Consider the following 22,628-nt stretch of genomic DNA (forward strand, 5'->3'; position numbering starts at 1 on the left):
AGCCCCAGGATCGAGAGGGCGTTCAGGCCAGCACAAGCAGAAGCCCCTGCAGCCTGAGGTCTCACGGTGACAGTGGACAGGCAGGTGGCACCTCTCTCCAGCTCCCACAGGCTTCCTGAGAAAGGATTCAGCTCTGACTCAGAGAAGGACCTGGTTCCTGGGAATTTTATCTTGAAGAGCAAATCATGTGACACCTCAATGAGAGGAACGAGAGGGAAAAACGTTTGAATTCCCCATCATCCCGCCACACCACATTCATTTAATTGCGTTTACATCTTCTCCTCCTGTCTTCCTTTACATGGGTACGGATTTTTCACATTCCTGGTTAAAATATTCCCCAAAGGTAACGTTTTCGCCTTTGTAGGCAACACAACATGAAGTACACTTTGCACATCTCCACACAACGCTCCTATCCCCAGTCTGGCGACACGGTCTTCCACCACGGCAGTACACAGCTTCCTCATGTTGTGACATGCTTCCAACTGCATCAGATGGAGATGTGACTTCAACAAGCATCGCGGCTGCATATGGTTTTTTCCCCCTGCTATTAAATTACTTCCTAAAAATGCTCAGAACTAGAATTACAAGGCCAACGGCATAAACATTTTTACACGCCACACTGCTTTCTAGCCACATGATAACGGTGATTGGTGTCTGTGAGCTGCTGGGAGGAATGGCTGAGGGGAAGAAGCAGGAAGCCAGGGGACTCTGGCAGTCAGCCAGGGCTGCTATGACACAATGCCATAGCCTGGGTGCCTTTACAAGACAGACGTTTACTTCGCTCGGCAGAAGGTTGGAAGTCAGGGTGCCAATGGTGGTCATGTTCTGGGGAGGACTCTTCCTGGTTTGCCGATGGCTGCCTTTTTACTATGTCTCCACGTGGTCTTTCCTGGGTGTATCATGCCAAGAGTGGGATCTCTTATAAAGTCGCCTATCTGATCAGATTAGGACCCTACTTAACTTTATCTACCTCCTTTAATGACCTTATTTAATCTTCATTGCCTCCTAAAAACCCTGTATCTAATTACAGGAACATTGAGGATTTGGGTCACAACATTTGAATTTGGGGAGAGACAAAATTCAGGCCAGGACAGTAACCCTGCTCCTGCAGGAAGGAGAGCCCCACACCAGCCCCTCATGTGCAGAACGGGCGGTGTGTTGTGTCAAGGGAGAACATGAGCTTGGCATGCCAAACAGAGCTGGGGAAGATGAGCCCAGCGGAGGGTGGTCAAGCCTGGGCTTCCACGCTGGGACTGAGACTGAGTGCAGCCTGCTGGGTGTGAAGCCAATGACCACTGGATGTGGGCCAGCTGCAGCACATTGGAAAAGAGGCAGTTACTCCAGACCTAAATATGCCACTCAATGTCACCTGTCAGACTACTGCAGATTCCAATTTGCTTAGATCTTAGGTTGACCCAATACTACCACCAGGACCTTGTCAGCTTCCCTGGATCCTGAGGTAAAGACAGATGTGCTTGCTTTAGAGAATCTCTCAGAGCAGTGTAACTGGCCTCCCGACGTCACCAACCCCTTGGAGACAGGTGATGTAACCGCTGAGGCTGCGCCCAGAGGAGCCAGCTGCCCAAAGTTGCTGGCATTGCATCACCCACCCCAGCTGCCTCCCACCAGTCCCCGCCCCTCCCATCACCATGACCAACCAATCCATCTCCAGAAGGGCATCTTCGAGGAAGGGGGAGTGTGCCTGTAGTCATGTCCCTGACTACACCTTGTCCTCCAAGCCCTGCACATTCCAGGGGCAACCCTGTGGTCACAAAGATTGTTCTAGACAGCCCACACGGAGGCTGCTCCAGCAAGCATGCAAGACTAGGAACACTGTGCCCACCTGGCCTACACACCTGTACCTGTGTTGCTGCTCCTTCCACCCAAAGTGAAAGTGCCATGTCTAGATTCAACACACCGGAGGCGCGTCGATTCCGCTGATCTGGGGAACATAAACAACTGCTTCAAGGATCGCACACGGAAAAGCCGAATGAATTTTGGCCAACAGTCACTTTGGCCTGACCACCCACTGCTGGCCTCTTCTTCTCTGCCTTCTCTTCATACTAAGTGAGAAACCCATCTTTTTCTCATTCAAGGCTTTTCAATTCTATTCTTCTGCAAACATGTATTCTCTGTCTTCCAAACAAACCAGCAATAGAAATAAAACCCCTGTCATCTGCCAAAATTGAACTAATTTCTGGTTCTGGAGCATGTCTCTGGAGCTTCAACTCATCATGCCTATGAAGGTCAAGGTCAAAGGGAAGTTCAAGTGCCACAAAGTAATGAATCCTTCAACCAAGGAAATGGGAAAAGGGAAATCTGGTCTAGACTTCTGGGCTGCAGATACCTAGGCCAGGGTAAAGTGTGAGTTACCTCAGTCCACTGGAAAGCACCTTTGAAGTTAGTTAATTAGTGATGAAAAAGTACTGACCTACTCTCGGTCCTCAGCTCTGAGAAGGAAGTGTTTCCATTTCTTTTACCATACACCCAGAATCTTTGGTGTCCTATCTCATGCAAACCATGTGCTCTGTGCACATCTGTTGACTGGTAGACTGCACCCATTACTTGGCTAACCCCAACCCAGTCTATGAATGTGAATGTCTTGAAAAACAATACAAGATTGCAGAGGAAGCACTTAACCTACATTGACATCGATTACTTTGAATTTGGGGACAGTGCAAGAGGACGTTGTTTAGTTAGCTTTTTCATTCCTGTGACCAAAATACCCAACAGGAATAACTTAGAGGAGGAAAAATTAACTTGGGGCTCATGGTTTCAGAGATCTCAGTCCTCAGATAGCCAACTCCATTGCTCTGGGCCCAAGGTGAAGCTGGACGTCATGGTGAAAAGGTGTGGCAGAGGGAAGTGGCCCGCATCATGGCAGCCAGGAACCAGAGGGTGGGGAACTGGTGGCAGGGGAGATGCAACCAGGCCACACACCCAGCAGCTCACCTTCTCCAGCCACGCCCTACCAGCCTATAGTTACCATGCAGTCAGTCCATTCAAAGTAAAATGGACTGATTAGGTTATGTCCTTCATAATCTAATCATTTCCCCTCTGAATATTCCCACTTTTGGGGGGACACCTCCTATCCAAACCACAACACACATTAAAACATTATGTTTGAATACACATAAATTAGAATTACTAATGTCATTGATTAGATTATGGGTGGGGTCAATTCCTGGAACATAAAAACAATGTTGTAGAAGATAGAGATTTCAGTGGCTCCATTTTACAGATGAGGAAATCATGACGTGAAAAAGAGATTGAATTCACCCCAAGTCATACAGACAATCATGCCAGAGCCAGAATTAGAAACAGGTGGGCTGGTACATGCACAGTTCTGTCTGTGGTTAGATTTAGTAGCTACGTCTCAGCCCTTTTTATTTTATTTTGAGATATGGTCTCACTAAGTTGCCCAGTGTGGTCTAGAACTTGCAACTCTCCCACCTCATCTTCCAGAGTCACTGGGACTATAGATGTGTGCCACTGATTCAGAAGTTCCCTGGAGAAGACCCGGTACTGCCTCCTCCATTGACCTTTGGTGGACTCGAGGCTGGCGACATGCCTGTTTCCCCGCCCATAAATAAGCACCGTCTGGGGTAGCTGTGCACATTCTGCCTGTGCCGGACACCACAAGCAAGATCTGCTGGCTGAACATCACCTGGGGGGAGAGAAGTTGGTGGAGATTGCTGAGGTCCAGGCTGCTGGCAATGTGGAAGGCAGGTGACCTGGCCAGGCAGCATCCCTGCCAGAGGTCAAGAACAAGGTAGAGAACTGGTTAGGACACTTGCCTCATACTAGTGAGGACATTTGATCTTACAAATCTGAGTGTGATTTTTGGCCTCCAATAACCAGTAGACACACTTTGGGGAAATGGCATAGTTGAGACCTTTGGATCCCAGGGAAATGTGTTTTTTTTGTTGTTGTTGTTTTGTTTTTTGTACTAGGAATTGAAGCCAGGGGTGTTTTGACCATTAAGTTACATCTCCAGTGCCTTCTTTTATGAGATAGGGTCTCACTCAATTGCTGAGGCTGTTCTATAACTTTCTATCCTCCTGCCTCAGTCTCCCAAGTTGCTGGGATTACAGGCATGGACCATGTGCCCAGTTCCAGAGAAATGTCTTTTAAGGGAAAGAAACAGGGACTATGTTCATTTCTAAGAAACTTCCAGGAATGGAGTTGGTTTTCGTGACATATAGTGGGCTTCCTCAAACAGGGCTATGATTTAAAGCATTTTAAAGAGGTTGTCTGTTTTGTGTTTTTGATTGTGTGTCACTGGGAATCAAAGACAGGCAATCTCATGCATGCGAGGCAAGCTGCCTAGCAGAGTTATACTCTCAGCTTTAGAGTAAAACTGAATAGCAAGAATTAGGACCCATAGAAGCCTGTCCTGGGCTAGTCATGCCTGTTCTGAGACCCCCACTCCTGAGTCATGCTTCCTGATGGGGGCTTGCATGTGGACGGGTAAGTTGCACCCTGGCTAAGCAAATGCCTCAGACTGTCAACCACCGCCTCACCTACAAGTCCTCTGGTCCAGCTGACACTTTTTAAGTGAGGACAACTGAGGCCCAGGAGAGGAAGTCCTTTACTTTAGGCGAGTGGAAGTTGCTGGGGATAGTGGCAGCTTCACACTCGTCACCTGCTCCCTGTGCTGCCTTCTCCACAGTTAAGAGACTTCTTCCTGTAGCTCCAGAGCTGGAGGGTAGGCCAGATGAGCAGACTCTAGCGCAGAGACTTGCAAGGGTCACACACACGCCTGTTAGCTGGACTTGGGGCATTCTGCACAGGGCCCAGAGGAGAGGCGCTTGGCCTGGCCAGGTGACTGCAGGGCACAAGGAGCCCCTGGTGGAGGTAGGCAGGGAGTCAAATAGAACTGGCTGGAGGAATCAAAAGAGAAGCCTCACCAGTACCTCTCTGTGCATGTCTTCCCTGGTCTCTGTCTCCTTAAATTACTGGTATAGCAAAAATGACCCAAGTGGTTGATGTCCTCTGAGAAGGAGAAGGAACTCTCATGGAGCTAGAAAATATCTAAACACGTTCTCTCTCCATATTCGTGAGTTCTACATCTGGGATTCAACTGGCGAGAAAAATTCCAGAAAGCAAAACTTGAATTTGCTGCACGCTTCGCATGACAGTACATCTGCAGGAATGAAGGCCATGTAGCCTCGTCCAGCCCTCCTTGCTTGAGCGCCGTTCTTCTGCGCATGAACTGAGTGGCAACCTATGATGGTCGTGTCTGTGCTCTTCATGTGAACTTCTCTCACAATTGTCGCCTACACTATACAGCAAAACAATATTTACAGAGCATTTGCTTTGAGTTAGTATCACAAGTAATCTAGAGATGATGTAAGGCATACAGGAGAACGCCCACGGGCCAGACCCAAACACGACGCCATCTGATATGAGGGGCCGAGCGCCAGTGGTTCTGGTATTCTTGGGGTCCGGAACCAATCGACCTTGAGCTCTGTGTGTGCAAAAAGTCAGCCAGAGTGCTTGCTGTATGATGAGTACGGGGTGCTCCAGCGGGGCACATGCTGGTTGGTGCCTGTCCTGCACAGCACAGTCTGCACGGCAGGGATTCTATCGCTAGCATGGAGGTTGAGCTGGGCAGGTCACTGACTCAGTCAAAAGCATTGCCTTGGAGGAGCTCTTACATCCACAGGGACTGCCCAGGGACTGTGCACATAGATCGAAACAAGGCATATAACAGACTCATCATCCATGTCACCAAAAATGTCTCTGGATCATGCCAATGGAATATTCGCCTGTGTTTGTAAGATTAGAGGAGACACTGTGGTCAGGGAAAAGGTACATGTCCTCACACTGGGAAAGCTGGTTTACATTCTGGGCATGTCACCTCCAGCTGTGACCATAGCAAGTCACTACCTCCTGGCCCTGGGGGGTGGTTCGTCTGTCAACAGTAGTCTCAGAATGCTGAATGAGAAAACGAGGAAAGGTGCCAGGTATAGTATTTAGTGGCAGTTCAATAATATTCACTCTAAATCTGTACTTGGAACCTATATTTGGAATCTATATTTTAAAGTGAAAATTGAAAACATACGAGCAATCCTTTTTGGTTGCTGTCAATTTGCACACACTCTATTCAGAGGGCATATGCAAACATTAAAAAGAACAGTTTACCAAACATATTAAACTCTAAAATTTAGCAAGCCCCAAAGATACTGTAGCAGATTCTATAAAAGACAAACAATGACTGAGTTGGAAGATGCTTACAAAAATATATGACAAATGCAATGAGAAAAAATAACATCAATAAACATGACAGAAACCCCCTTTTAGCTGCCTCAATAGATCCATTCTAAATCAGTTTCTTGCTTTTCACACAATCTGAGAAGACGATTATATAATTTCAAAAGTGTCTGTAAACTACTCATTTGCATCTGATTTCTCAATGTCTAATTTGTTCATCAGCCAAGCTATGTGTATAAAACCAGCTTTTTAATCAGCTCACAGAATGGTATAAGCAAATTAATCTTCCATTTTACGAGAAAAGAATTCATGCACTGAGGATTACCATGTATTTGCACTTGATGCACAGAGTAAAGGATCTGCGCCATTGTGTTAGCATGGGTCTCTGTAAATATCCACTTCAAATACTGCCAAAAATCCAAAGTGGGTGTGCACCCACAGGAGTTGGTGCCAACAGGGACCACTGCTTTCGGGACAGAGCCTTGAAGAGCTTGTCGGAAGAATAAGGCATCTTTGCCAGATGCCTCACTTGGGAATACGAAAAACAGCAGCCGGCTCCATGGAAATCCTGCTGGGAGACAGAGCCGAGTGGCCTATGCTTCTATCAGACCAGGAGCAGCATGTCCATCCTGCATAGTTTCTTCACGGCCTCCTCCTCTTCCCAACCCAAGGGGCCAGCTCCGATCTCTGTGGTCCAACACCACAGACTCCGGGTGGCAGCTGATCTCCTGAGCTGGTCCGGGGTGCTGCGGCTTCCCTGCTCAGGTCTGCTCCTGGGTCAGCTTCTCAAGCACAGTGGGAGGTTGGGTGAGTCACTTCACCTATAGGGCCTCGCTGTTCTCATCGGTGTGCGGAAAGGACCCTGTGGTCCCTTTCATGGTGTGGATTCTGTGACACTCTTTAGGTGACACGTCTACCTTTCTTAGGCACAAATCTTAACAACTGTTACCCTGGCCTGCACCTGGTCTGAACTTGGTAAAGCTGAGCTTCACTGTGATATAGCATTAATGACTTAACCACCAGTGTCTCTTCCAGATGCACACCCCAAAGCAGGACCTTGAAGTGGCCGTGACACTTCCCTGTTCCTAAGCCCCGTGTTCACAACAGCCAAATGGTGGAGTCGACCCGAGGTCCTTTGACAGATGACTGAATAAACAAAACATGGCACCTACCTACAATGGAATACCACTCAGCTTTCCAAAGAAAGGAAATTCCGACATGTGCTACAACATGAAGGAGCTGGAGTAAAGTCAGCCGGTCACAGCAAGGCCTGTGGCAGCACATGCGACCACTCACTCTCACACAAGGGGCCTGAAACGGCCTGAGTCACAGAAACAGAGCAGAATGGTGGGCGCTAGAGACTGCAGGGAGCAGGGAATGGCGTTTCGATTAGTGTGGACGGTTTCGGTCTTGTGGGGTGGAAGAGTTCTGGGCTGGATGCGCAGCAGTGCGAATGCGCTCAACACTACAGAACTGAAAACTGGTCAGAAGGCGCACTCAGCACCGTGTGCATTTAATCCCAACTTAAAAAGACCACTTGCCTTGGAGGTCCCTAGCCCCTGCCTCGGCCTGTGCCCTCTTCTCTGCCCTGGCCCCCCAGCCCTAAAGCAGGTGGTCAGTGACCTCAGTAGGGAAAGAACACTGGTTCTGATTTCACCCTCTGACCGAAACGCAGCCACTTCATCGTCAAGAGCACAGTCACGGTCCGGGGTTGTGGCTCAGTGGTGGAGCGCTAGCCGAGCACGTGTGAGGCCCTGGGTTCTTCTCAGCACCACATTAAAAAAAAGTAAAGATCTACAACTAAAAGTTGTCCATCTACAACTGAAAGTTGTTTTTTTTTTTTTTTTTTTTTTTTTTTAAAGTGCAGTCACACAGACAGAGAGCTCTCTGCAACTGTCACCAGAGAAATGGGATTTTCCATTGCATTCAAATATCACAAAAATCTTAATGTATGTTTAAATATCATCTGTAATTTAAAGTTATGGGAGTTATCAGACCTGTTGCTACATCTTGTTAATTAACATGTTAATAAAGAGGCACATATATTCCTGTAAAGTGTTAAATATCTTGATAACTACAATTTCTTAGTTGTAGATGGACATATTTATTTTTATGTGGTGCTGAGGATCGAACACAGGGCCTTACAGATGCTAGGCAAGCTCTCTACCACTGTGCTACAAATGCAGCCCTTGATAACTTCATTTTAATATAACTGTTTTTTCCTAACCCTGCATATTTCATCAAATGAATTCTTAAATGTTAAATTGTCTGCTTTGAAAGAAAATGAGGGTTGCCCATGGTGATGCACACCTGTGATCCCAGCCCCTCCGGAGGCTGAGACAGGAGGATGGCATGTTGGAGGTCAGCCTGTGCAACTAAGTAAGACCCTGTCTCAAAATAAAAAAAAAAGAGCTGGGGATGTCACTGTGGTAGAGCCCACCTGGTTCAATCCCAGCATGCCATGCGTGCGTGCGCACATACACACGCACACTCACATGGGAAAGCCCACGGAGCCCCGTGCTCCACAGACAGGCTGGCTGTTCATGAGCTCATGACTAAATATTTGTTGTTATGTCTATAAAAAAAAAAAAAAAAATCCCACAGCGTAGGTCATGTCTGTTTCCATTGCATTCTCAGCTTGAAGGGAGGCAGAATAAAAACTCCCACAGACGCCCGGGTCCTAATGCCAGCACCTGTGAAAATTCACCACGAGTGACGAAAGGGACCTTGTAGATGTCATTAAATTAAGGGTCTGGAGGGGGAGAGACAGGTTGTCTGAGGGGCTCGATGTAGTCTGCAGATGTGCAAGAGGGAGGCAGATGGGCCAGGGAGAGGTCCCAAGATGCGACGGTGCTTTAAAGATGGAGGAAGGGGCCTTAAGCCAGCACTGCAGGTCTCCAGAAGCTGGGCGAGCCAGCAGGTGCTGCCCGGCCTCCAGACAGGAGGGCAGCCTGCCTGGGTTTGAGCTCAAGGAGACTCACTTTGGACCTCTGCCTTCCAGAGCTGGAAGAGCTTAAGCACCTGCTGTTTTAAGCCACTACTTTGGCGATTTGTACAGCAGCAGCAGGAAGCCACCATGATGGAAATCTGGACTAGCAGTGCTTAGCAATGACACCCACCTGGGAGGCAGGGGGCTTTGCCTGGATGACTGTCCTCTGGGAAGTAGTACCTCTTCCCTGTCTTCGCTCAGCAATGAAAGTCTCACAGAGCACTTTCGGCCTCTGGATCGTACCGACCCTCCTACCTGCAGTGTGCTGACACCTAGCCTATGCCTTCTGTCCCACCCTGTCCCATTCCACGAAGTCATGAAACTGATTTCTCAACCTATTAAAGAATCATGACCATAGACGTCATCTCAAAGTAACCCTCTTTCATCTTAAGAAACCTTTATCAAAGGGGAAAGACTAGTGTCTTTCCACATCCTGGCTTGGGCCAGATTCCTTCTTGGTGAGCAGAGACCTGCCTCTTCACTCCGCTCCTGGAGGAAGGAGCAAAGTGAAGAGGCAGCACCTGGTCCTGAGGCAGCAGCCAGGCCCAAGATGGCCATGACAGGTGGCCAAGACTGAGGATCCTTCGAGAGTTGTGCATAAAGCAAAGTTTCTGGGTGTGAAATTTTCTACTAAGAGTTTTGTACTTTGGAGAATTTGGGTTTCGGTTTTCATGAATTAGGTGTGCTTAAATGTGTGTAGTTCATGAAACTAATTTTAAGCAAATCCAATAAGCATGGGAATCTTTTAAACCGTGACCTCAAGCCAAATAGTACAGCTGCCGGCTTTGCTCATGTCACATTTCAGGAGGATATTCCTTGTAACTCTATAAATAAGCACTGACCTAAATGTACCAAAGCAAAAGAAATAAAGATGCAGAGACTTTAAACACCCAGGATTTCCACCTGCGCTCTGTCTCCCATCACTTAGGGGTGGGACCTTGGGGCCCTGGGGTGAACAAGTTATCGGTAAGTGACCCATAGGGTTACACAAAACTCCTGAGTTGTGAATGGCTATCTGGTGTAGAGAGCTGTGGATGGGTCAAGGCTGCCTGGGGAAGCCCAGAGCTTCATTTGAATATCCTGCTGGTTCAGTATAGACATGGCTTCAAATGCAACCCCAGTTATGATCAACTAATAATTCAGTAGTAAACAGTAATCATATACTGGATAGTGTCAGAACTTTACTAATGTGTCATAGGCAGAATAATGTCCTCTCCACCAAAGATGTCCCTGTTATCATCCTGGAATCTGCAGATATGTTATCGTACATGGCAAGGAGAATCAAGGTTGCAGATGGAGCTGACTGCTAATCAGATGACCTAGAAATGGGGAGATTATCCAGGTGAGCTCCATATCATCCCTAGGGTACTGAAAAGTGGGAAAGGGAGGTCAAGGATGAGAGCAAGGGAACATTAAGGGAAGACGCAACTTCCTTTTGCCAGCTTTGAAAGACGCAGAGGCAAGGCTACAAGCCAAGGCAGGCAGGTGGCTTCTAGAAGCTGAAAGGTGAGGAAACTGATCTCACCAGAGCCGACAGAGGGGATGCAGCACGGCCAACACCCCGAGTTTAGTCTGGAAGCCTGAATCACACTTCTGACCCACAGAACTTGGGATAATGCATGTGGATGACAAAGAAAAGAACAATGCCTTCTTAGAACCATTTAGATGAACCCTATCCGCCAGATAAAGGCTGCCAGGAGAGGCCAAGCAGAGCCAGTGAGGGAGCTGGACAGCCTTGGTAGACCATGGCCCTCCTGCTGGGGCACACATGTGCCTTCACCATGCACTGTGAAGAAAGATGACACTTTTGTGAGCCTTCTCATGTACATACCACAATCCTCATATAATTCACAGGGTGCCAGGTACCTGGGAAGTGTTTAACAAGGTCAAACAAATTACTCCAGCATTTAATGTCTCAAAACAATGATCGTCACTTACGATCTGTCCGAGTCTGTGGGTGGGGGATTCAGACGCGGTGTAGAGGGGACAAGCCCGTCTCACTCCTCCACACATGGGCATAAGCTAGAGGCCTTGCAGCTTGCAAGTGGGGATGTTTGAAGGCTCTTTTGTTCATGGAGGTCCTCTCTATGTGACTTGGGCTTCCTCACAACCTGGCAGCCAAGCTCAAGTGGACAGAGGATGAGAGAGAGAGAGAGGAAGACGGAAAGAGATGGCTATGCCCTACACACTTACCATACACAAATCCTGCATCATTGCTCTTGCTGCAGTCTGTGGCTGGAGATGTTAATGTATAGAAAATACATCACCTCCCTGCTGCTTCCTGTTAAGAAGTGCAGCAGCGGATCTGGATTCAAATCCTGGCTCTGTCACTTATTAGCTGTGTGAGTTGGAAGAGTCGGAGCAGAGCTCTGCCCAGCAGCAGTGACTGACGATCTCAGGTGTTATCATCTGTCCGTTACAGATGAGACAACTGAGCTTCTTGGCTCCAAGGAGAGCTCCAGGGAGTAGAGCTGACTGCCCACAGAGCAGGCCCAGCTCAGCCGACTTCCATCCAGTCCAGAAGGGTGAGAAAACTGTGTTCAAGGTTTTGTGCTGCTGAGACTTGTGGGTGTCTGTTATGTGGCATTTCTGTGGGCAAAGCTAACCAATACAGATGGCCTTTGGTACCAAACACCGTCAGATGCCTGAACCACAAAGCTGTAGACACAGTGAGTGTGCACTGCAGACATTTCTCCAGATGGGCAAAGTGCAGAAGAGGGAAGTTTGTTCAGACATGGTGGTGCATGCCTATAATCCCAGCAACTTGAGAGACCAAGGCAGGAGGATCACAAATTAGAGGCCAGACTGGGCAGCTTAGTGAGACACAAAATAAAAAATAGCACCCCTCTATTCTATCTGCAGGAAGGAGGAGGGGGAGGGGAGGAGGGGGAGGAGGAGGACAAAATTTCCCTGAGCACTTTGTGACCCCTCCTTCCTTGTGCTCCTCTCTCTCTGTCCTCTTGCTGCCATTTGACTCCTCCCACCTTCGCCAGCTGCCTCAGCCTCTCTCAGGCACTTACAATCTTCCCACTGCAGGGCTTCCCCAAGACCTGCTGTTGTCCCCAGTCTATGAAATAACCTCGGTCATGTGACAATCTATGCACAGGGCAAATGAATTCTGCTGGGGTTCTTAAACACGTACGGAAAGGCGTCCCACGAAGCCAGGAGTCCCGTCAAGCTCAGGCAAACAGATGAAGCCTAAAGGCCCGGGGACGCACAGTTCCCTTCGTTTCTAAAGTGCTTCTTGGAGATCATCTAAGTGAACAGCCACCTGCTGCGTGAAGGGCAGCTCTGTGGCGTGAGGCTGGGAGCGTCCTGACGTTTGCAGTCGTGGCTATGAAGTCTTTCCTGTAGAGGATGCAGCTCACACTGCGCAGCTTTAGGTTGACGTGTGGCTCTGACTGGTCGCTAGCAGAACTGTCCTTCATTCACACTTTAAAGCAGACAGAGTTTTTTGTCCAATGCTAGTTGGTCTCTGAGTCCCGAGTTCATGGGGGTGAGAATCTTCTTGGCTATAAAATCACTGGAGACAGGCATCATCTTTTACCTTTGCGTCCTGGATTATAGCGCCCTACCTGGGAGAAAGTGGTAATCAATAAAGATTTGTTAAGTGAATAGATGACAGAGTGACAGACAGAGTGAAGGGGACGGTCATCCAACCTTTGACACCCTGTCTCCTTTCTGGTACTGGGGACTGCACACAGGGCCTCCCTCTTCGGGCTCTTACCACCGAGGGGCGCCCCATCTGACGATGGAAGACAGGCAGCGGCCTGGGCCTCAGCTCCGGAAGTGGGGCTTTCAACTCAGTGAAAGTGACCCCATCGAAGTGGGGCCACGGATTGGATCCGGAATGTCCTCATGTGTGGAGGGCGTGGTCCCCGGGGTGGCGATGCTCTGGGAGAGGTTGGGTCACGGGGGCTCTGACCTTGTCAGTGGACAGACCCATGCTGGGTTCGGAGCTGATGGCCTTACTGGGAGGTGGCAGGCACGTGGTGGGGTGGGGCCTCGTTAGAGGAAGTGAGCCTCTGGGATGTGCCCTGGGAGGGGTTTTCCTGTCCTGGACCCTTTCACTCTCTCACCCTGCTTCCCTGCCGCCCTGTGCTGAGCAGCCTTATTCCGCCACACCTTCTGTCCACGATGCTGTCTCACCAAAGGCCCCAAAGCAAAGGAGCCAGCTGGCCACGAACTGAAAACATGAGCCCCAAGAAGCCTCCCCCCTCTCCATCCATCGGCTCAGGTTCTTTGTCACAGGGGTGAAAAGCTGGCTGGACCATCACTTGAGGAGAGGCCACAATTCCCGACTGTACACATAGATGAACCTTTAGTCACGTCCAGGGGGACACCCCTTGGCCCCGTGCTGTTAGAAAAACCCCCACTGTAGCTCAGCTCACGTGGATGGAGCATTTGCTGTGTGTGGTGCTGAGAGAGGCCCTGCAGCAGGAGGGGTGTGTCCATTCACCCACGTGCATGGGTGAGCCAAGCCCTGCAGGGGACACGTGGCCTGTGTTCATGGCAATGGCATGAAATCCCTGCCTGACAAATGCTTCCTGGGCACCTACCGCGTGCTAAGCACTGTCATGGGGCTGGGGATGGAATGCAGAGCAAAGCGGACAAGCCCTGGCCCTCTTGGAGCTTCTGTTCTAGTAGTGGCCAGGCCAAACCCAAGACAAGGGAGTGGAGCACACGCCGAGTTAGCTGGCAGAGTGCTGGGAAAACCCAACAGGGCATTGGTTTCCTGTCACGCTGCAGAAAGCGGGCACGGCGCAGTGCTTTGAACCATGCAAGCTCATTATCTACCCGTCCTGGAGGTCAGAAGCTGCAAATGGATCCATGGGGCTAGGCTCTCTTTGGGACTTCTGGGAAAGAATTTGTCTTCCTGCCTCTCCTTCCAGAGGGACCTACATTTCTTCCTCCACCTTCAAAGCCTGCAGAGCAGCCTCTTCCAGTCTCTCTCTGCCACCCCCTCCCTGTATATGTCATCCCATCTCCTTTCCCGACTCCCTCTGCAAGGGCCCTTGTGAGGACGTCAAGCCCACCTGGGTAATCCTGGATAATCTCTCCCACTCAAGAGTCTTAGGTCAATCACAGCTGCAGAGTCCCTTTTTTCATTCCAGGTAATACATTTATGGCTTTCAGGGATTAAGTTATGGGACCATTAGGGACCATTATTTCTTCTACCATAGCAGGGAGTCTGTATTAGATAAGGTGTCAGAGAGGGTCTCGCTAGAGGGTGGCTTTGGAGTGAGTACAAGAAGGAAGTGATGGGGCTGTGAAGGCGCTGGGACAGCACTCCTGGCAGTGACGAACCCGAGGTGGAAGTGTGATCCGTGAGCAAGAGGCTCAGTGTGGCTGCAGAGGAGAGGATGGGGTGCAGCTAGAGATGCTCTGGCAATGCAGGCACTGTCACGGGCTGAACTGTGTCCCCTGGAATTCATCTGTTGAAGTCCTGACTGCTGGGAACTAAGAATGTGTCTGTATTTGGAGACAGGCTCTTTAAAGAGGGGATTAAGTTAAAATGAGGTCACTGGTGTAGGCCCCGGTGTTCTTATAAGGAGAGGATGCTGGGACACAGACATGCACAGGGGGAATCCTCTGTGAGGCCTTCGTGAGCAGATGCCGCCTAGCCAGGAGGAGAGTCCTCAGGAGAAGCAGACCCTGCCCACAGCCTGATCTGGAGTCCAGCCTCCTGAACTGTGAGAGACGCACTCCTGTCAGGTGGTGCCACCTGTGGTGCTTTGAAGCAGCCATCTGAGCTGACACACGGGTACCAGGGTGCCGTGGGCCACCATCCTTCATTGGTGTCTTGCACTTCTGCATATCTGTGAGCAGAACCAGTGGCTACTTTTGCTCTGGACTGTCCCCTCAAGGATGCTATAGAGCAGACAGCGTCCCCTGTCATGTCAAGGGCAGACAGGCCTCCTGCCCATCATCATAAAGACAGCATCTCCCTCTGGAGTGAAGGCAGACATGCTGAGCCGCTGTGGACGAGATGTCCTCTCTGAGCTCAGGGTTCCTTTCCTGTAGGGCACTGGCTACAAGCACAGGCTCACAGGGTCCCTTAGTCACCCTGTAAGACCTGAACTCAGCAATCTGGCACTCAAAAATGCAGATACCATGATGGCTGCTACAGTTATGAATACAAAAGTCCTTTGGCTCCAACCTGAGAGTTTTGTGCCTTCTGCCAGCATCTTTGAAATTGTGGCAGGCCACCTCGTTAGCTTAAACGTGGGGGGAAAGCCGAGCCCCTGCCCAGTTCTTATAGGCACTCAAGCCTAGAGGGCTTTGGAGGCCAGACGGACTGGGGATATTTGGAGGGTTTTGAGCAGAGGCATGATGTGCCCCAGCTTGGGTTTTATAAGGTTCACAGAGATACCTTCTTGAGAGCAGATAGGGATAGGGAGGAACAGGGAAAACAATTGCTTGATCAATTATTTAGCAATAACCTAGGTGTTGGACAGACCATGGCCTTAGCATGGTGGTGGGAAGTTGTGGGATTACGGATCTTTCAAAGGTGGAGCTGACAATTTGGGATATGTGTGAACAAGAGGCAAAAAGGATGTCTGCAGATTCTTAGCCTGGCAAATGCAGGCCTGAGCTGCTCATGGCTGTGGTGGAGATTTTCAGGAGGAGCAGGGCAGGGGATGGCAGGAGTTCACCAGGAGACAAGCTGGATGAAATCTGCCAGTTGGGCATTCAAGAGAAGATGAGGAAGTAGGTGGATATGGATTTATTTGGGGGGCCAAGGTCTTAGACTGAGATAAAAATCAGAGGTTCATTAGTAAATAGAACGGAGTCCCAGTGCTCTCCATATTTAGAGGTCAGGGAAGTAAAAATAAACCACAAAAAGGACTGAGAAGTCAGAAATGCAGTAGGAAGCCTGGTGTGAGATTATCCCAGCTACCTGGAGGTGGGAGCCATGGATCACTGCTAACAGTAAAATGAGGCCACCGATCTTCTCTGTTAAGTCAGAGGCATATCACAGATGGAGCCATGGCCTCTGCTGAAGGGCCAGGGGCAAGGAAGGCATGGATGCAGTCCCAGAATGCTAAAGAGTCAGCACACTGTCTGGGACATGATGGAACCCAGGAAGAGTAACCCGAGTCTGCATATCAGGGTGCTCAGGCTACTATCAGCTTGCAGGGGAACCTAGTCAGGCACAGGAGGCTTTACACAGGTTGGGTCGACAAGCTGTTTCAGAAAGACCACTGGAGGGCTGAGGCAGGACTCAGGTGCTGTGCCCAGACGAAGGGCCTGCGGAGTCACCGACCCTTCCTAGTACTTCCACAAATCTGCAACTCCCATTCGCTTTAAGTCTGCGGGACCAACCCTCTGCACGCTGGGGCTGCTACTGCAATGCGGTCCAACTCGGCGGGGTCCCGGGGCTGAGCTTACTTGGAATTGGGGTGGAGTAAACTGGGGAGCCCCTCCGAGTAGGCGGCACGCAGGAGGCTGCCGCTAGAGACCAACAGCTACAATTAAAAGGCTTTTTTAGTGGAAGAAGATGCCTAGGAAGCCTCCGGGGTATTTCGTCGCATCTTGCACGCCTGCCTACACTAAGTTCACTCGTGGAGTGTGGACCTACACGCCGAACGGGCTCAGAAGGTTTTTCGCCTTTGGGAAGAGAATTCGCTTAAGAGGAAGCGCTCCTGACGCGTTCAGAAAAGAAGGCAGAAAGTTGAACAGAGAAGGGGACTGCCAACCAAGGGAGGTCCTGGGACTCGGCGACTCGCAGAGGTTCCTTGGGCCAGTCCCTTGGAAACAAACAAAAGCGCGGGCGGGCTCTCTTACTGCCTCCAGCACCAGCAGCTTCGGCCAGCCGAGAGGGCCGGGACAGCGACTGGCCGCCCTTGTCCAGCAAGCGGGAGGATCCCGCGCCACCGCGCGCCTGCCCGTCCGCGCGCTAAGCCGTGAGCGCGGAGCGCACCCCCTGCGCGCGGTCCCGGGGGAATGGGGCGGGGGGGTGGCCGCCGACGCCGCACGGACTACAAGTCCCAGGAAGCCCAGAGGCAGCGCAGGGCGGGGCCTGGCGCAATTCCCCGGGATCCGGCGCGCTGGGAAGCGCCGCGGAGGACGCAGCGGCGGCGGCCGGAGGGCGGCGAGCGCGCGGGCGGGGCGCGGGCGGGGCGCGGGCGGGGGCGGGGCCGACGTGGGCCGGGGCCCTGCGTGCCAGGGAGGGGGCCGGCCGGGCGGGCGGCGGGCGGCGCTCGGAGCGGGCTCCGCTGCTTGCACGGCGCCTGCGGCTTGGTCCGGCTCGGCGGGCGGCGCACGGCGGGCTCGGCGCGGGGGCCCCGGCGCGCCCGGCAGCGCAGCACGCAGCGCGCGGACCCACGCAGCGGCCGGGCGCCCGGAGCGGCGCGGCCACTGCCCGGGGCCGGCCTTCGGCCCCGGCGCTCGGAGCGCGGCGGCTGCCTGGGTTTTAATGGCTGCTCGGCGGGGCAGCGCCTAGGAGTGGAAGGCGGCTGCGGCGCAGGAAGGCTCCCGAGCGAGCCTCCTCCGGGCCGGCCGCGCCTGCCGCGGCGCGCTCCATGGGGGCGCGCTCCCCCCGGACGGCCCGCTGACCGGGACGCGGGGGCCCGCTTGCTCGCCGGCTGCGCGTCCCGGTCATGAACTGAGCCCACGGGCCGACCCCGCGCCTGCTCCGCCTGCGCCTTTCTTCTCGCGCCTCCTCCGCCCGCCGCCGGCGGGCCGGGCTCCCCCGGGGCTGCGGCGCCCCGGGCTCGGCGGCCCGCGGGCCCCGGGGAGCGGGGCGGCGGCGGCGGGGGGCGCGCGGCTCCGGGCGCGGGCGCCTGCACCATGAACTACCAGCAGCAGCTGGCCAACTCGGCTGCCATCCGGGCCGAGATCCAGCGCTTCGAGTCGGTCCACCCCAACATCTACTCCATCTACGAGCTGCTGGAGCGCGTGGAGGAGCCGGTACTGCAGAATCAGATCCGGGAGCACGTCATCGCCATCGAAGGTGAGGGCCAGGCCCACCGGGGTTCTGGAAAGCACGGGGAAGCGGGCGCCCCGACTCGTCGGGGGTGTGCGCGCGAGTGTGTGCGTGCGTGTGTACACTCGCGCCGGGCTAAGGCACGCGGCTCCCCGGCCAAGGGAGCATTGCGGTGCTTCTTGCCCAGCAAGGCCGGTTGCGCCGTGAGCCTGCCAGGGAAGATGGATAGTCAACTTTAATTTGATAATGGACAATAGAATCTCTCCTGTGAGAAAGTGGCTTGGTGCCGCCGAGTCCTGGGCCGCCTGAGTGTCCCCGACTCAGCAGACGCCTGGGGGCATCTGGAGGGGTTGGCGCCACGCTGCCACAGACAGGTTACCGGGCCAGGCCTGAGCATCCTCCTGGACGTTGAAGATACGCTGCCCAGCGTGCTCCCACGCCCCCGTGTCGTCGCACGGTTTGGGATTAAGGGGAGGCAGGCCCTCAGACTTATCCCGTGCAGAATCCCAGCCCAGGCAGCATCGTGGCCATGTGCAGATCCACCTCACCTGCCCTGTGCAAATGCTGGCTTCCATAGTGTGTTTTGTACCAGAAATCCTGGGTCAAATTATAAGAGCGCTGTAGGAGGCAGGGTACTGAGGGTCTCACTTTGACACTTCTGGCACTGGAAGGGGGGCAAGTAAATGGAGGATGCTGTAGGTTGTAAGCCAGTGGAGAGGGAAGGGTCTGGACAGAATACTCTCGCTCCCCTGCCTGTCAGGCAGGCAGTATTCCTGCAAGTGAGGTCAGCAGCGGGCAGCAGTCTGCTTTTTTTTTCTGGGTTTGTTTTCTCTCTGGACTGCCAGTGGCTCTCATTTCTCTGCTACTGGGCTCCTGGATTGTTTCCTTGCCTTGTTCCTTGGGTCCTGCCAAGACAAACCTGGGGGAGCAGGTGGCATATAGGTAACGGAGCTATGTAGCAGCCACAGTCCATCAGTAGTCTGTCCTCTCACATTGCTGTTGGACACTGATGGTAAGAGGCCTACAGTGTGCTTCTTCAGCACAACAGGATGTCTTGCCCAAAGGCTTTAAGACTTCTGTTGGAGAACATGGAGAGCTTCCTGCTGGTAGGAGTGTCGGGAAGCAGGTGTGACCATTACCCAATTTCCCACCCTTGGGAGTGAGGGGGCATGGCCCTCGGGATGGCTTTGCTTTGGCATTGTGCATTCTGCACTACCAACCCCGGAGTGTTTTGGTTTGGAGCTTGGTTAGGTGGAGAAGGTGGATGTTGTGTGGCTGATCCTCTTGGAATTTGGCAGCCTCACGGACTTGAACCACATCCTGTGCTGGCTGATTTCATAGAAGGGTCCCAGCAGACGCCAGCCTTATGAGGGTCTGCTCAGTGCACCTCCTCACCCTTGGGTGCACTTGGCTGCCCTGTTGGCAACTTAAGGTGCTTCCAGACTCTTCAAGAGGCAGGACCTCCATGTGCCGCTGGGGCTTGTGGTGGGAAGTCCTGGTATCTGCACCCGTCTGCTGAATTGGGAGATGTTACAGATGGGTTCCTGTGAAACTTGAGGTCTGGGTCCATTTGCTTGTTTCAGGTGCATCTTCTCTCTGCATGCATTTGCAGGAGTCTGATGAGACACATGGAAGGCTGGGGTGAGGTATTGAGTGCACCTGGCTGCAGGGAGCAGGAGGAGCTCCAGCTGGGTGTGACTCACCGCACGTCAGTCCTCCACTCCCCAGTCCTGAAACCGCACTCGGGTTCTCAGCGCTTCCAGTGCAGCAGTTGGACTTCCTGGCAGGAGGATGTGGTTGCAGTTTTCTTTTCTCTTCCTGTCGTCCCCTTCTGTGTGATTCTGAAAGGATGGTTTTTTGATAGCTTGTTGCCTACCTTTACAACATGAGATTTAGACTTCTCCTCGACTGGAAATCTTGTCAATTAATAAGGCTCAGACTTAATGGATAGTTTCTGTTTGGGGCTTTGATAATCTTTTATTTTTCTGTTTGAGGTAGGACTGTCCATATTGTGTCATGACTATAGTTAATTTAGTGAGGCTTAAGCCACATTCAGGTGTGCCTCTGCTCTTATCCACAATGATACCACTGTTCATTTGTATAGAACTTAGCACAAATGCTCTGGCATTTGTAATCTCACTGTTGGTGCCAGCCCTGAGGGAGAGGATGGCCAGCTTCCTTATCCAGGCTTTAGAGAGGAGCATGGAGGTTCGGGGAGAGTTGACCCTTGATTGATGGGGGCTGTTCCAAGTCTGGTGTGAACCAAGGGATCATTTGGGGCCCAGGGCTCTGGCTACCCCAGACAGCACTCTTTCGGGACCTCTCCCTGACCCTTCGGATTTAATCCAGGCTTGTTGGTTATAGTGAGATGTTCTTCTCCACGTTGATTTTAGGATGTGGGAGGGACTTAAGCTTCTACTTCACTGATGTTTTGGAAGTTGAGAGGGTTGCTCAATTGTGGCAGGACAGCATTTTTTGGGCGAGAAGAGAAGTATGCAGACGCAGTTTTGTGCAGCTGGGTGCACTGCCAAAATCTGAGGGCACTGCAGTGGGGGATATAGAGGCACATAGCACATCTGCCTCTGCCTGCAGGTGAGCCCTGGAGGTGCGATGGTGCAGTAGCAAAGTGTAAATCTTTCTGAGTTTTAAAGTATAACCATTCCCAATCAGAAAAGTATATGCATACCATAAGAGAAGGTTTAAAAATGACTTGTCCCACAAAAGGAAAACTCTTCATTTTAGAAGAGATCCAGTTAGTCTTTTCTCCTAAGTGTACACAATTGAATTCTACATATAAAGCTTCTTTTTCTTCTGTACTGGGGAGTGAACCCACATCCCAGCCCCCTTTTTTATTTTTTTATTTGAGGTAGGGTCTGGCTAAGTTGCCCAGACTGGCCTTGAACTTGTGGTTCTCCTGCCTTTGCTGTGTGAGTAGCTGGGATTGCAGGTGCGTGCCACTTTACCCAGGTTGTGCGAAGCTTTTTGATTACCATAATGTGAGCCCTTTCTGAGGTTTTGAAAAACACTTGAAGATGTGATTTCTCTTATCAGTCAGCATTTGACTTTGCTGTAATTTGTTTGAATTTTCCCAGCTTTCTGGTGTCTTCAGGAATTTCTGCTGTTGGATTGCAGCACACTTCCCTGTGAAAGCGAAGACTCATTTGGCTAATGCTTGTTTCAAAGACAGTGGAAATGGGTCTGATTGGAAAACCTAACAGTGGACTGAGTTTAATACATTTTAGCAGAAAGAACCCACCAAGATGTCCAGGTAAAATGGGTCAGTGACCCTGTTGGCAGGTGTGGAGTACACGTGCTTTTACCCTCACTCTTGTTTTAAAACATTAACCTGTCAGAAGAGAAGCGTTTTCCTTAACCCTTCCTCCGACCTTGAGAATCCGTCTCCCACAGGCGCCCGGAGTTTAAGGCCACGTTGCCAATCATTTTCACATTCAGTTGATCAGATTTTGGGGTGTTCTACAGGGTGTAGCATGCTGTGAGATGTGACATGCGGCTGTCCTCTTCCAAGCCTCCCAGCCACCTTGCCCAGAAGTGTGCCTGGGGCCGCCTGACCTTGTTTCTGCCACTTGTCTAGGTCTCCCTGTCTGGGGTGGGTGGGTGGATGGGGTTGGGGAAATGAGTCAAGCATCTTTCTTGTTAAGTAAAGTTTGTTGCTGTTTTAAGCCTCTGTTGGCAGTTGCATGTCGGAACGACGGTCCAGTGGCTCATCCAACCAGGGCCCTGCACTTCCCAGGTTACCAGATGCTGCTGGGCAGCTTGGCCGTGCTCTGAAGTTGAGGGCCTGGCCAGCAGCATCGCCTCCATCTTGCCCACGTGGCCCATCAGTGACACCCAAGCACCGGCCTGGCCTGGCCCAGCCTGTGGCAGGAGAACTGCCTTTCGACCCTTGAAGAGCGTTTCACCAGGGTCAGGGCTGCTTGGTAGCGCCTGAGCCCCCACCTGCAGGGGACCTGGGCTGCTGAGGGCATAGGCTCCACCGAAGCCTGTGATGCAGTGTGGGGTCTAGCCTCTGTCCCTGCAGAGTGCTGGGTGTTCAACCTGCACCCCATCAGTCTTCCTGCGGCTGTCCCATAACTTCAGCGCTGGTGTCTGGTGTCTGCTGAGATGGGAACGGAGCGCCTGCTGTTCATAGTTCCCACAGCTGTCTGTGCATACCATCCCAAGCTCGTGTGGCCTTGACCCACGATGAAGGGTTGAGAACACCCCAAATAACCACAAGGATCATGTTCCCTGGAAGTTGCTTGTTGCAGCAAGATTTTTGTGGGAGTTTGTTCTCATATAGAAGTTTATTTGGTCTGGTTGTCGCAAGTGTTATGTTTAGGGAGACACATTTCTTCCTGCCACGGGCAAGTGTTGGTTTTCTTTGTCACTGTCTACCAGGTTGCTAGTATTTCAGGTGGAATCAGAGGCTGCAGGTTTGTACTTCTTTCATAAACATAATGCTCTGCTGGCTGTTGGTTGCTTCTGGGGAACCTC

General features: G+C 51.7%; 1 protein-coding gene across 6 annotated transcripts in view; it reads left to right on the plus strand.

Moving 5' to 3' along the window:
• Positions 1-17,381: 17,381 nt before the first annotated feature.
• AGAP1 (ArfGAP with GTPase domain, ankyrin repeat and PH domain 1) overlaps positions 17,382-22,628 on the plus strand; it is a 479,134-nt gene continuing 473,887 nt past the window's right edge. For 3 of the 6 annotated variants that reach the window (XM_079132266.1, XM_079132265.1, XM_079132259.1), the window contains exon 1: positions 17,382-18,161. In XM_079132266.1, coding sequence (XP_078988392.1) covers positions 17,999-18,161 — 163 coding nt within the window. In that variant the 5' untranslated portion in view covers positions 17,382-17,998. The remainder of the gene's footprint in view (positions 18,162-22,628) is intronic. The other 3 variants (XM_079132268.1, XM_079132260.1, XM_079132267.1) reach the window with 2 other exon arrangements.

This window comes from Sciurus vulgaris (assembly GCF_902686455.1).
Source record: "Sciurus vulgaris genome assembly, chromosome: 3".
NCBI classification, from domain to species: domain Eukaryota; kingdom Metazoa; phylum Chordata; class Mammalia; order Rodentia; family Sciuridae; genus Sciurus; species Sciurus vulgaris.